Source organism: Homalodisca vitripennis, chromosome X (assembly GCF_021130785.1).
Source record: "Homalodisca vitripennis isolate AUS2020 chromosome X, UT_GWSS_2.1, whole genome shotgun sequence".
Lineage (NCBI taxonomy): Eukaryota > Metazoa > Arthropoda > Insecta > Hemiptera > Cicadellidae > Homalodisca > Homalodisca vitripennis.
The window spans coordinates 93,316,636-93,331,296 of NC_060215.1; the positions used below are offsets into that span (position 1 = coordinate 93,316,636).

Here is a 14,661-nt window from a genome sequence, read left to right on the forward strand (position 1 = left end):
CTGTTAAATGAGCCTTTTCCAGAGTAGTTCTTCTATTGGAAATCAATAAGTGGGCAGTTACAATCAGTCCTTCGATTAAGGATTGTTACGTCAAACAAAAAGTAACATACATGACTGTCTCTGCATATAATTGAGAATTCTACAGAACCATGGTATTTGCAGTAAGCAAGGCTGAGTTCTACCAACACCTTTGGAAAATATGAATATAAAAAATCCTCTGGTAAAGATAAAGTTACTATTACCTTAACTTGAACTAAAAATAATTTCAAAATCATGTCTATTTATTTCACTTACAATCTTCAAACATCTGCATAATGACCTGAACGTGTGGATGGATTGGAACTGTTGTAACAATTACTGCACAAATTAATAAGTAAAGAGTATGCTTACAATACTGAAGAAACATCGTGAACCTAAAACTGCACTAATCTTTAGAGAATTAGTAGAACATGCTATCGAGGAATTTGAAACATTAATGTCTTTTCAAGATTTATAAGGCGAAACATTGAGTTAGTTAAATTTGTACAGCCAATTACAGGCAGAAGTCACTGTTTAGTTTATTTATTTATTTTCCAACATCACAATATTATAAAAAGGTAATTTTGTATACTAAACCTTATATTAAAAAGATTTTGCTTTAAGCCACTGTTGTAAATGTTTATTTTTTCTCTGTGTGATTATAATAAATTCAGCTTATTAATGTTGTAACTACTTGAAAAATAATTACATGTTTTACATCTAGTGTTTAGGAGTGAACAAAGTATTATTGAGGTACAATAAAAGTTTGTTAACTGAACCACCGGGTTAACCGAGGCCTTTTTCAAATTAATAGTATTTTAGGAAAAATGTACAAAATTATGCTGAAGACACAGGTCTGTTATTTTATGTGTGGAGTGGTACAGTTCTGGTGTTGTTAGTTCAAGCAATAACAGTATGGGGTTAGAACATGCCTATTGATTCCAGCTGAGCAATAAGCCATGTATTGTATAAATAAACCATTTTTATTAATCAAAATATTGAGTTTTTCTGCAAATTGGGATACTTCATTGCAATCTCCATATTATTTGAGGTAGTTGACTGGTAGCTTGTCCTTGGACTTAGACTATGACAATCCAACCTTTAGTTTCCATATCACTATTATTGCTTTACTTAAATTAGCATCTTTAAAATCCTTTTGGGCCAAAGGAGAAAACTAAGTGGACAAAACATGCTTATTAAAATGTTATTGACATATTAAAAATTTACAAAATTAACAACACATAAATATGTTACAGAACAGGCACTTACACAAAACTATGAAAATATTAAACTTAGTATAATAGATATTGTAAAAGGTCCATCAACAAGAGTATGATTTACCTAATTCACAGTCTTTATTTCTTAAATACTATACTTACAACTAACGCTGCATTTGACATAGTGAACAGGCTTAAGTGTAGAACACATTTATGTGAATGTTGTATATTTTCAAATTTTTTACTATAGGGATTAGAATTCTCCTGCTACGAGTGCCATATTGCTGTAACCCAATCATACAATTTCAGTATCTGTTTTTAAAATAGTAACAATTTATTAATAAAAGAAAAAAATGTTCTGTTGATTTTTTGAAACATCACGGTTCATAAAATAAAACAAAGTATAAACTCATCACATCACGTGTGATTTTACATTAATAATTACTATGATTTGTTTCTTTATGTTGTAAACACTTGTCGGTATAGAAAGCAGGTTTTAATGATCTCACCCACTGTCTAATTTTTCTAACAAATTAATATTCACCTTTTTGAGTTACAAGTATTGTCATAATTCAACAGAAACATACTCAAACTATTAGCACTTTCAAAATCATTTGTGAGTGTTGTCTTGTTCTACAGCCTCCACTTTGGAATCCCTAATAGCTAAATTATCCTTCTGTATCTGTACTCATGATAGCTTATTATTTCAGAGGCCTAGGTTTGAATCCCACTTAGGACTTGTGTTTTAACACGATAAAAAATAAAATAATCAACTAATATGTATGTATCAATATGATCAACATCATATGTGTATGTGTGAGAATGTGATGGTTCCAGCACAGATCACTAAAAATGATATGTCAGGAATGTGTACTCAAGGTCACAAACCTTTTTCCTATACAACAACATTGGAGTTTTGTATTATAATATTCTGGAAAAGTAGATTTAATGTTATCGGTTCTTTAGTCTAAATGAAATGCCGCATTTTCTAAATGAAACAATACAGAATGTTCTTGTTGGGGTGCTAGCTAACACAAAAACAAGTAACCCTCACCTATGTCCCATTATCATTTAGGGTCTCTGATGACTAGGCAATTGAATAAATAAGATTGCAATACAATTACCAGACAACGTGTTGAACACTATTTCAACAAAGGATCTGATGATGGGGTACCAAACCCGTATCTGGATAATTTAGTACAACAAAAAACGAAGTGTGAAGATTAAGTATTGTAACATTATTTATTCAATATAACCACTTTTGGAGGCAAAAGTAATGTTTAGGCTAGGTGATAATTGTTTTTACAATAATGTAAGTCAAGTACTCTAATCTTAACCTTCCACAATTCTGTTGGTTTTATTTTTTTCTGAAGTTTTCCCTTTTATAAATATAATATTTAGTGATTTGAATATGCTTAAACACAGTATCATTATTTATGAGGAAACCAGCACTCATAGCTAGTGAGTTCTTTTCCCCTTCCTCCTGATCTTAAACTAAGTCATACTATATAGTACAGTACAAAACAGGATAACACAAATTCCTATTGGCTTTCTTACAATGAGGCCCAGGACAACAAATAGGAAAACCCATTTTTGCTCTGCTCTGAAAAGTTTGAAAAGTTACACCAGTATTACAAAAATTAAAATTCAATTAACTATCTAAAAAAAATACAAACTGGATATATTAAATGATATAGTTACACATATAGTTATGTGCAAGTAGAATAATTTTTAGCTCAAGTGTGTAACATGATTTAAAGCAGTTACCTTGTTATTAAAATGTGTGTTTGAGCCAGTATGATATGCTCAACCCTAAAAATGACACAACCTTTAAGTTATGTAGAGTATACTATACTGTTTCAAACACACATTTTAATAACAAGGTAACTGCTTTAAATCATGTTACACACTTGAGCTAAAAATTATTCTACTTGCACATGGCCTAGCTAATAGCTAACAGTCTTTATAGTTACATCCTTGCACTGGACAAAAGAATATCTTGCTATGGTATTTCCCTGAGTCCTTCGTATGTTTTAGGACATATTTCAAAATAGTGATTCTGGTGGAAAAACATCTTTATTCTTTACTACAATGAATTCTAATTTGGCAATATCTGATGCTTACAGCTTAGCATTTTGAGAAGGAGCACACTGGACAAGTGTTCAGAGGCACAAGAGGTATGTGGTTGAAATGTGGACAATATATGATTACCGAAAAATAAACATAATTGAGGAACTCATTTAAACTAACAAAACACAATCCAAATATATATTGGAATTAATTACAGTAAATGAACTAAAGTTTCAATATTTAGTCCTAATACATACTATTAATATATATATATATATATATATATATATATATATATATATATATATATATATATATATTGCTGGCCTACATATTTAGTCCTTAAGAATCATTCCTGAAATTAAATGATCTAGGATTTCAAGGATGTTTACAGAGTTATTTGTTGGTTAGCAGCTGTTTAAGTAACCAGTGTCTTGAGTAAAAAATAATAAAAAACTAAATTGAAATGTGTTGTGATTTTTTTCTGTAAGTGAAAACAGCAAGGGAAATGTACTAGAGGAATTTATCTACATTATATTCTATCCATGAAATTGTAAAGCTCTGGGTAAAAAATATGAACTGTGAAAGGACAAGCATTAGAGATGCATTGTATAACATTATAGAGCCCTGAAATCTTCTGATATACATAACATTATTGACAAAGTCCATGATTTGTTTTCAATTCACAGGCACGTGAAAATTCACAAATAACAAGGACCACAGACTTTTTAACTACTAAGTGGATTCACTTGATTGAATTCAACATAAAAAAAACTTTGCACAGATGAGTGCAACATTTACTTACTACTGTTTTTTATACAAATCCAGTGGCATTTTTGTACCATATTATAATGATGAATAAAACTCACACATATTAACACACTCTTGAAATAAAACAGCAGTTAAAACTAGGGACAGCACATGGAGAAGCAACTCCAAAATGGCAAAAAACATTCATCTACTGAAAAGGTGATGACATCAGTGTTATTGGACACTAAAGGAATTATCTTCATTGACAACCTTGAAAAGAGAAAATGTATTATTGGTGAATAGTAGACATCACCTTTGTATAAATTAAATATAGCAATATAATGCCCAGAAATGACAAAAAATGCTGATCAGCAATTCGAACTGCTTCCTCAGCTTGTTTATTCACCAGGTCTATTTTCTCTTGAAGTGATATATTACTTAAACTGCTTATACAAGTTTTACTGTTCAATCTTTCCAAAACTAGTATTGAGACTTTTTTTCTGTTTTTTTTCTTTCTAAAAGATATTGTTTTTAGATGAGGTAATAATATATTTCCTTCCCTTGGAGTTTACCTACCTTGTCTTAGGAAGTAGGCTGTGATGAGTTCCAATAGCTATAACTGGAGTCAAGCTACATCACTCCAAATGGACTTTTCACATGGTCTTATTAAGCTTAATGTTATATTGATTACATGCATAATCCATATAACATAGTATGGCCAATTTTGGTGATTTTTATGTTTTTAATCTGTCATGTGTGTTTGTAATATTTTTAGTTTGACCACAGCCTATTTCTTATGACAAGGTGGGTGAACTCAGAACTATAAGAGAAGGAAATATTTAATGTCATTTGAAGGATGATGTTCTCATTTTCAGTTAATGAATTGTAATGAATTGTTGTTCTAACATTAAAATAATACTAAACTATGATTTATCATTTTACTCATATCTAGAGCTAGAACTTAAAACTAACTCAGTCAAAAATACAGAATAGCATAGCTAATAACTGTCAAGATCTGAAATACCTTACTGGCCATTCTAAGCACAAAAATAAAATAGGCTAACAATAATAACTGTTACGTGTTTCCTGGAGAGCAAACGTATTAAAGTTTAATGTAATAGTACAACAGGGTTGAACTATACAACAAATGCTGAGCTATATCCTACCATATTTTTAATGTTGTTTGAACACCATTCAACTTGTGACTGAAGATTTTTCTCCTGAGTTCTCCTGAAACAAGTACAGATTCACTAAGTTCTCAGGTTTGTCTCAAGTTTTCATAAAACTATTAAAAGCAGCTGCAACAAGATTATACCCTAAATGTAAATCTGAGATGGTAGACTTGTTATTGATAGAAAAAGTGTAGCTTAGCTGTTCCAGTACACATATTTTATCACACAACATTGAAAGATTGTATGATTGAAAAGTGAAGAAAAATAATACAAATTTATCTTAATTGTTATTTAATGACCTATATTAAAGCAACAAACAAAACTGAGTGGGAAGTCAAGTTGCAGGAATCACTCAAGTGTTGTAACCCTTTCAGGCCCCGACCACAATATTTTGTGGGTTCAGTTAAAAATTTATTCTTCACAGCATAGACCTTTTTACAAGTTGTGACCCACATCACAAGATTTTTGTAGGTTCTACTGAACACAACCAGCTGGGTCTGTTTGGTGTGCTACAGCCTGGTGGCAAGTTGTGAGAACTATTTTGTATGTTGTTGTTTATCCAAGATGACGCTGTGTGCTGACGCTGCAGGTAAATATACAAGTTTTTTACATTAAAAACTAATCAAAACCAACTTAGCTTGCCTTGTTTTGGTTAAGAAAGAAATGAAGAATACAAAGATAGTAGTTAAATGATGAAACACTGTTTTTAATTATCTGTAAAATGACAGTAAAAGTTAACCTACAAAATTTTGTTGTCTGGGCCTGCAGCCCTACTTTTTTATTTTTTAAGTACTGCTACGAAACTAAAACTATGTTGTATACTTATTTTAATAATAACTTAAAGTTATGCAATTAGATTATACAAAGTGGTACCTAAATTGTGGTTACTCTAACATGGTATTTACATAGGCCTAGTCCTAAAAAAGTTGGTGCATTTGAAAATCTGTTGTAGGCCCAAGTAAATGTTAAAAATTGCTAATCAAAGTGGTATCTTTTTAGGAGTTGACAATTTGTCCTTTCTCAATGACGACCAGCTATTAGAGCTTTTGGAGAACTCTGATTTGCAAGATTTTGATATTGATGAAGAAGATGTGCCACAACTGCAATTAGCTGTAGCTAATGAAATGGAAGCAGACACCACAACGGTGTCCATCACCACTGAACTCTGACATTCCACTACAAGTCCGGATGGAACAAGAAAAGCTCAGACAACGGTGGAGAATAAAACCTTGGGAAACGCCAATTGTGGCACCCATCATTGAACTTCCAGTAAGTATTCTCGTAGCCTACATTATTAAACTTAGGCCAGATCAAAACCTAACTTTCAAGAATCAAAGTCAAGTTCGTGCAAAGTTGTTTAGTTTGATTATTGTTGATGTTATGTCAGGTACAAAATGAAAGAACTAAAAAAAATGTACTGCAAAAAATATTCTTTTAGCAGACTAAGATTTGTTTTGTTGTTACAGGTGGAGGAACTTCTAGGCCCTAGTGAATACTTTGGACGGTACCTTACTGAAGAGCTGTTTGAGTTAATGGCTGTAGAGTCTAATAAGTATAGCTTGATGACTGCAGGTAAAGAGCTAAACACTTCACTATCTGAACTAAAAAAGTTTTTTGGGATCCAACTGATCATGTGGGTACTATAAGATACCCAAGACTCTTCGAATGTACTGGGACCAAAAGTACAGACTGCCAGCTGTGGCTGATGCCATGTCGAGGAATAGGTTTTACAGAGCTAAGGCAAAACTTACATTTGGTTGATAACAATACTGTAAACAAAAAAACAAAACAAAACAAGTTCTGGAAAGTCCAACCCATTATAGATGCTGTCAGAAAACCGTTGTTTGGTATCTGCCTCGCCAAACAGGAGATTACAGCATCGACGAGCAGATGATTCCATTTCTTGGTGCCTGCCCTAGTAGACAATATGTAAAAAATAAACCTAGACCAGTAGGTCTAAAAAACTTTGTTTGCACAACATCAAGTGGTCTAGTTGTAGACTTTGAGATGTATCAAGGTAAAAACCACTCCTTGGGAAGACAGTGGTTTAGGTTCTTGGGTGCAAATGTAATCCTGCACCTGTCCAAAAACCTTGCCAGCTAATTCCCGACTTCACTATGACCGCTATTTTTCTACACTAAGTTTGCTTGATGCCCTTAAGGAAAAAGGTTTTTTTTTTGGGACAGGAACTATAATGGGTAACAGAATTGGGAAAGCAGTCCAGTTTCCAAAAGACAGTGAAATGATTCGGGGGGAATCCGTCCAAAAAGTCAGAGGGGATGAAAGTGTTTGTCTGACTGTGGAAAGACAACAAGACTGTGCTTATGGCTTCAAATATTTATGGGGTGGAACCAGTACACGAAGTTAAAAGGTGGGACAAAAAAGAAAAAAACTATTCAAATGTTCATTGCCCAAACGTCGTAAAAATGTACAATGAAAAAATGGGAGGTGTTGACATTTGCGACCAGCAGATGGAAGCATACAGGACATTTTTCAAGACCAAAAAGTGGCCCTTAAAAGTCATCATTCATTTTATGGATCTGGCAGCAGTGAACTCCTGGATGGAGTACAGGTCATCTGCTATAGCTAATAGTATTCCCAAAAAAGATCAGCTAGATTTTAATGAAGCTAAGACTAGCTATAGCAGAAAAGCTCATTGCCGTGCCCACTTCCAAAAGGTATCAGGAAGCAGAGGAAGAGGAGGGACCTCCTGCAAAGAAGACTCTTTGTGCACCCCTACCTTGCAAAGAGAAACTGCAAGATGGGTTTTTTTTCGCACTGGCCCGTGATGGAACGAGCTATCCACAAATAGAAACTGCAGGGCCCCAGGCTGCAAAAGCCGAACACGTGTTCCGGTGCACTAAATGTAATATATATTTGCGTCTTTCTGTAAAAAACTCATGTTTCAAAGACTTTCACTGTAAATAACCATAATCTGCCTTTTCTCTTCTATCTACCCTTTTTTAAACTACTTTAAAACTAACTCTGATGTCATTAATTAAGCAAAATGTCAAGTCCGTGAGCATTGTTTTAGTATGCGTGTTAATATAACATTAAGTGTGTCTGTTATATGAGTGTATAACAACATTTAATACAATACATGATGTTATTTAACTTGTTTTCTTTTTAACTTCCCATAATTAGTGCATAACAATGTGTTGCTGTTTACAAAGCATATGGTTGTTGTCTGTGCATAATGACGAGTCAGGTAAGCAGGGTTAAAACCCAGGCCACAAAATTTTGTGGGTCATAAAAAACCATAAAAGCATAAATAAATAAATACAAAAAAAATACAGTTATTTATTTGGCTCATAAGAAGTAAAGTTAACAATAAATCATAGTTTATTTAAAAAAATTACAAGGCTGGGCCTGAAAGGGGTAAACGCCACAGGTAAAAATAAAGGTTTACCACTATAGGATGAGCAGGCTATTTATATCCTGCAAAGTTCGTTTTCCAGGAAGCTGATGTGAGCTATATGTAGTTAGTCTTCCCAAAAATGACTATCCAAAGCCCATTTTTTGTTTTAATGTTTATGAGTCATGAAACATTATAAAATCATGATTTTCCATGCTAAAGTATATCCTATGATCTATCTACAAATATTTATGTAGTCATGTTGTAGTATAAGTCATCTACATCATTTTTCACATTGTATAACAACTGTTGCATCACATCACTCCAGCTGTGTCATCATACAGGCGTTTGTATTGTCTATTCTTGTGTAATTGTTTTTTATTTTCCAATCAATCAACATAAAACTTTGTACTCTTATGGAAAATAAAGTAAGAAACTGACAAATGTTGTTTCCAATGGTAAAATTTGTTTTGTTCTTATAGTAAACTAATGTAATATACAACATTATATGACATATCAACGGTAAACAAAAACACCAAAGTAATTTTTTATATTTTATACCAATCAAATTATTATTGAGCAATGTTATATTGTAGATAATTTTATGACGAACAATAAGAGATTTATATCTTTTTTAATACTATACTTATATTGTATTTATAAAAAATTTGCATTTTCCTATTTTCAATTTTATCTATCAGTACACCCTTCATAAAAGTCACTTAAAAATTATATACCAGAAAAAATTACAAAACTTTGTCCTAAAAAGGTTAAATAATGAGTTATAAATAATTGGATTCATATTGTGATGAATTGAAACATATTGCAGTGATTATTCTTATTTCACCCACCTCTATTTAAGTGTGTTAAGAATCAAAATTTGGGAAAAGGCACTTGTTAAGTAAGAGAAACAAAAACTTTCAAAGTGGTTGGTCAACAGGTTGGCAGTGAGTGTAGTACACATTATGCGATTTTTCTTCAGCCACAGCCACAATGAAGAAACTTAGAATAAATTAGAATGTGTTCTGAACTAGCAATCCCCCACTCACTACTTAGATCAAAAATGTCCAAGGAAATTTTATATTAGGAGGCTATACAAAAGAATAAATGTAAAACATCAGACGTTAGTATTTCTGTAACACTGATTGGGGTCATTATTCAACCGTTTTGCTAATTTTAACTCTGCAAAAGCAGTCAGGATAATCAAGGCTAGTAGAGATGTTCACTATACCAATTTTGTCTAGACCTAAAACTTATTCAGTTTATTCAGTGGTATTTAGCTGTCTATTGTATGTTTAAAATATAATTCAAAAGTATTGGTAGCTCATTTGTTTTAATCCAGTAATTTATCATTCTTTGTGGCTATAATGTGCTTAGATAAACAAACAATAGACAAATACAAGGTAAATCTTAAGATCAGCGACTACCGCTCCGATCGCCGTAATTTTTGGCATACTAACACAGGTTAAGGTAATTTCACCGAAAAAAATAGTCCCGATTGTCGCTAACATATAAAAACCCGTTTTTCGGCAGTGCCTTTCCATTACAATTCAATTTATATTTCTGATCAGCCCCTCTAGAATTTGATATTTTACTGATAGGTACTATCTCGAGGGATGTACTATGTCGCGCTGATGTCAAGGAAACAAAAACATACATATATATATATATATATATATATATATATATATATATATATATGCACACATATTAATCAAATTTGTATAAATGGAAATAGTATATATATATATATATATATATATATCAGATTTGTATAAATGGAAATAGCCTAATTTAATTTTATATATGGTATGTATGTATGTCTATAGGAGTGGATATGAAATTAACGGCCGAAGTGTAAAATGATTATTACAGTAGGTACGTATTGCACTTAGGTTTACAAAGGCGCAAATAAAAAATTGTAATACAAGTCAACTACTTTTTAGTGCAAAGCAACATTCAGTTCTACAATTTTCAACACATCATTTAACTGTGAGCCAACCTTATATTGCTTATTGCTGATGTCAGCCAGCTTATAATACATAAATCAACAACAATAAAAAGTTAATTCGGAGGGTCTTTACCAAAAAGAACAACGTTTTAATTTATTTGGATGTTCTGAGAATAAGCCTAGTTCATATCAGGCTAACACTTTTCTTCTTACACTACTCTTTTACTAGAGAAGTTTTTATCCCTCACATGATAGAAACATCAGAAAAACTTGGCGGGCCTCAATCTGTTGTACAGATTTTAGAGGCAAAATTCGGCAAGAGAAAGTATAACCGGGGTCATTGCATTGAGGGACAGTGGGTTTTTGGAGGTATTGACCCTTCTATAAAGATATCCTTTCCTTGTTTATGTGGAATATAATCAGTGACTCCTGGAAGGCCTATGATTGTATGAAGAGGGGTACTGACATTTGCTAGTAAATCATTCGGTAAACTTCAAAGATCCACAGACTGATGCACATACCAACACCGTTGAAGGGGTTAGGAGAGAGATATGGGCTACCATTCCCCGGTATGGCATCAAGAAAGGACATTTTATTGGATATCTTGCCGAATTCCAATTCAAACAATGCTATGAACCACTGGAATGGCTACATCACTTTTTCATAGCTGCCACCAAGTTATATCCTTATCATTGAATATTCCATAAGTTTCTATTTTTTTTTATCTCTTTCCTTTATAATTATGTTTCTTTTTCTTGTTTTTGGTTATATTAGTTATTTTTATATTTTCCCATTTTTGTGTCAACATTATGGACTGCTGGATCGTAAAAGTCATGTTTTCCAGAGCAGTTACTTTATTTTTTTTTTGAAATTTTATTACTTTAATTATTGTTTTGGCCGGTTACTTTTCTAATGTCCAATTATTATTAAGGAATTTTTGGTAGAGTGAAAAGGGGCACTCACATGATCTGAGCTCGAATTTAGGAACTAGTCGAGGATGTTAGTATTTGTATTGCCAGCAGTGTGGAGTAAAACCTGCACTGCTGGCCAGGGGCATTTCAGTTTAGCCTTTCTCATGTGATCTGAGCTCAAATTTAGCTTGCTATCCACCCAGAAACTGTGATTCCCCCCGGTCCTCTAGATTGTTGGAATATTTTATATGTAACCTAAAATTTCTAACCTAAAAGTTAAAAGATGGCCAGGGACTTTCCATTGCAATTTCTGTTATATTTAGGCTTTCCTATCTTTTATATGTATTTTCCTAGTATTATATACATTTATTTTCTTATTTTAAGTTGAAATTTTGGCAAATAATGTGAAGTGGCTAAATAAAATAATTACTGTAACATTAAACAGCAAACTAATATTGTAAATTCACCGATTATTGAAAATAATATAAACAAACTGTGACTGTTTACAATTGTGATGAATAATGTTGTAAGTAGATATAAAGATAACTATCATTAATTTTGAAGTGACCAAAAACATCTAACCTATTAATATGATCACTACCAAAGGTTATAGGAGCATTTTGTGCTGGGAGTATCAACATTAGATAGTCTAATGTGCCATTCATAAGTCAAATTATTAACTTTACATATATGTATAACCTACTTAGACCACAAACCACCTGATAACTTCTGATAACACCTACATAGACTATAAGTCTCCTGATTTAAAAACAACAAACAATGTCACTCAAATGTAATGTTTAATTTTAAAAATCAATAAATTTATTTCTTAAAAATCTTAAACTGCTCATTCAGACGTACATCATTTTCTAAACTCATAATTTTCAGAACTTGACGATAGTATCTGACACCATGATAATCCACAATGCACAATAGTAGGCTACATGAAACTTTGTTTGATGCAGTATTATCAGCGGAAAGCTCAGCTAAACTATAGGCCGCTGATAAAACTTAAAAGATACTAATGGCAAGAAGCACAATACACACACAGACCTAATAATCTAAAATTGGTAGATATAAAATAACAGCTGTTTTAAAAATGTTGTTACTTACAGTGTATTTTAAGGGAGAGGATCTTCGTCATCATCCTCCATCATATCAAGTTTTCTATGCCTAGCCATGTTTGACAAAATTGCATCAAGACTGGTAGTTTTCTTTTTTGCACTTCCTCTAGGTCCAGCATCAGAACCTGCTGGTCTAATTGCTTTTGATGACAACTTCATACTTGTCATTTCATCTTGGAAATCAAAATCAGACTTTTCTTCTTGTTTACCCTCAGCGACATCATCTACTTCTTTCTGTGAATCATGTTTTACTGCTGGTGTTGGAGGTCTTCGTCCAGGCGTTGTCCAATCAAGTTCCAATACTTTTTCTTTTTCAATTCTCTCAAAGAGTTCAGCTATTTCTTCTGGAGACGGCTCCCATTCTTTACCATCTTTCATCCTCATTTCTTCATCAGAATGTTCCATTTCAAAATCTTCATCATCATCTTCATTTTCTTCTGGAGTAGACTTACATGCCTCGGCTTGTCCTGATTCTGTCATGTTAGATATTAAAGTTTTTAGTTATATATTTGAATTATTATAAAAAACAAATATATGTTTACCGAATTAAATTTTAGAGTAAGTGAAAGAAACGACAATATATAGCAATCCACTCAGAACCATACACCACTAAAAACTTGTAACAGTGCAAATAACTTGTTTTGTTCGTCTCAACAGTAAGCTTCACAATGAATGTTGTAATCGTGTCGTTTCCTGTTTTAAATAAAAACTAATGTTGAAATCAAAGAATAAGCATCATGAACACCCAATTATTTAAATATCAACAGTCCAATACAGCTGGAACTCGACTGGATGGAAATAAATTGACTAATGTCAGTCTCAGTCAGCTGAATGGTGGAACCGCCGCACACACATAGATTGAATAATAAACAATGGAAACATGTTCAAAAGGCTATGATTTGGGTCTTATTTTAGCCTAGAACAAACTTCACGACAGCACTATCTAAAATCGAGTCATCATTATTTGAATCAACATATTAAAGACGGATTTTCTTCATGATTTGAAAAGTGATATAGTTAAAAGAGAAGTTTTTTTCAGAAAGCAACAGTATGATAAATTCTAAAATGGCGAAATTTATATAACTATAATAGATGCAAGGAACTAAATAGATAAAGAAAACACACTTACATAGACAAATTACATTAAATTTGATTCCAATCCAATTTTCTTGGTTCATATAAACAACCAATTAAGCTGATTATCCTTAGAGGTTAGGATTCCTCAATTCTATCTGATATCATCGCTTGCCTTTGGCCTAAAACTTACGCTTTATTAAACTAAAAATGTTTGTCATTCCAAAATTTTGTATGTATCTACTGCATCTTGCTAGGTGTCTTACAGTCGTACATCCAGGAGTTAATAAGTATCAACCATTTTATGACCAAATGGTAGTTTACTACCGGTATCGTTCGCGTAACTGACGATACATACCAGGATGCTGTATAATAACCGAGGCAGGTCCTGTCTGAGATGCTGTGGGCTTGACCCCTGGCAGAGGGATGAATTTGTGATTGTGTGGAAATTAAAGTTAGGACTTATTAGCAATAATTAGTTATACTAACTACTTTCGTGTTATATGCGTATTAGCACATTCACTGCGACAGTTGTTGTCATTAAATACTAGCGCGCCATGCGAATGACAATGATATTTAAAGTTAAAACAAATAAGTCAATAAATAAAAAAAACAGTTAAGAAATGTATTGCTTAATAAAATCTTAACAAAAGTAATCTCTATGAAAACTAGAGATCAAAATAACAGTAGAAACAATATAAGTTATACATACATAAACAAAACATAAATGTATTTATTAATAAAATTAGACAAACACTTATTATAAAACGTTAATAAATAATTAAGTACAGTTGCATAGTATAACAATAAATTCTTAGTTTAAAAATTGATCACAGACATTAAAACAAATTAATTTAAAGAATAAAAGGGATTGTTGAGTAACCACCTATAAAATTTTTGTTTAAATATCTTCACTGAATGTTTATTTATAAGGTGAATAACCTTATTGTACAATTTAACAGACAATACAATGTGACTAGATAAAGATTGACTTAGTCTGTGATACTCAATTACTGCCT

The 14,661-nt window shown here is 32.2% G+C and overlaps 2 protein-coding genes across 3 annotated transcripts; one reads left to right on the forward strand and one right to left on the reverse strand.

Moving 5' to 3' along the window:
* Positions 1–1,208: 1,208 nt before the first annotated feature.
* Positions 1,209–13,420, reverse strand: LOC124369509 (PAXIP1-associated glutamate-rich protein 1). 2 transcript variants are annotated; one of them, XM_046827525.1, is made up of 2 exons: positions 12,558–13,420; positions 1,209–5,282 (listed from the first exon to the last, which is right to left on the reverse strand). In XM_046827525.1, exon 1 carries the CDS (start codon positions 13,046–13,048, stop codon positions 12,566–12,568), a length of 483 nt encoding a protein of 160 aa, XP_046683481.1. In that variant the 5' UTR covers positions 13,049–13,420; the 3' UTR covers positions 1,209–5,282; positions 12,558–12,565. The 2 variants fall into 2 exon arrangements, with proteins under 2 accessions (XP_046683481.1, XP_046683480.1); XM_046827524.1 differs by having other exon boundaries at positions 1,209–5,285; positions 12,558–13,417.
* Positions 6,347–6,873, forward strand: LOC124369519. Its single transcript, XM_046827539.1, has 2 exons — positions 6,347–6,496; positions 6,694–6,873. The coding sequence occupies exons 1-2, from the start codon at positions 6,347–6,349 to the stop codon at positions 6,871–6,873; spliced, it is 330 nt and encodes a 109-aa protein (XP_046683495.1).
* Positions 13,421–14,661: the final 1,241 nt, after the last annotated feature.

Bases quoted from the DNA above. Each gene is read 5' to 3' on its own strand.
- LOC124369519 (XM_046827539.1), top strand. From the start codon at position 6,347: ATGAAATGGAAGCAGACACCACAACGGTGTCCATCACCACTGAACTCT. The intron at 6,497-6,693 runs GTAAGTATTCTC...TTGTTGTTACAG, and splicing joins CACCCATCATTGAACTTCCA to GTGGAGGAACTTCTAGGCCC.
- LOC124369509 (XM_046827525.1), bottom strand. From the start codon at position 13,048: ATGACAGAATCAGGACAAGCCGAGGCATGTAAGTCTACTCCAGAAGAA.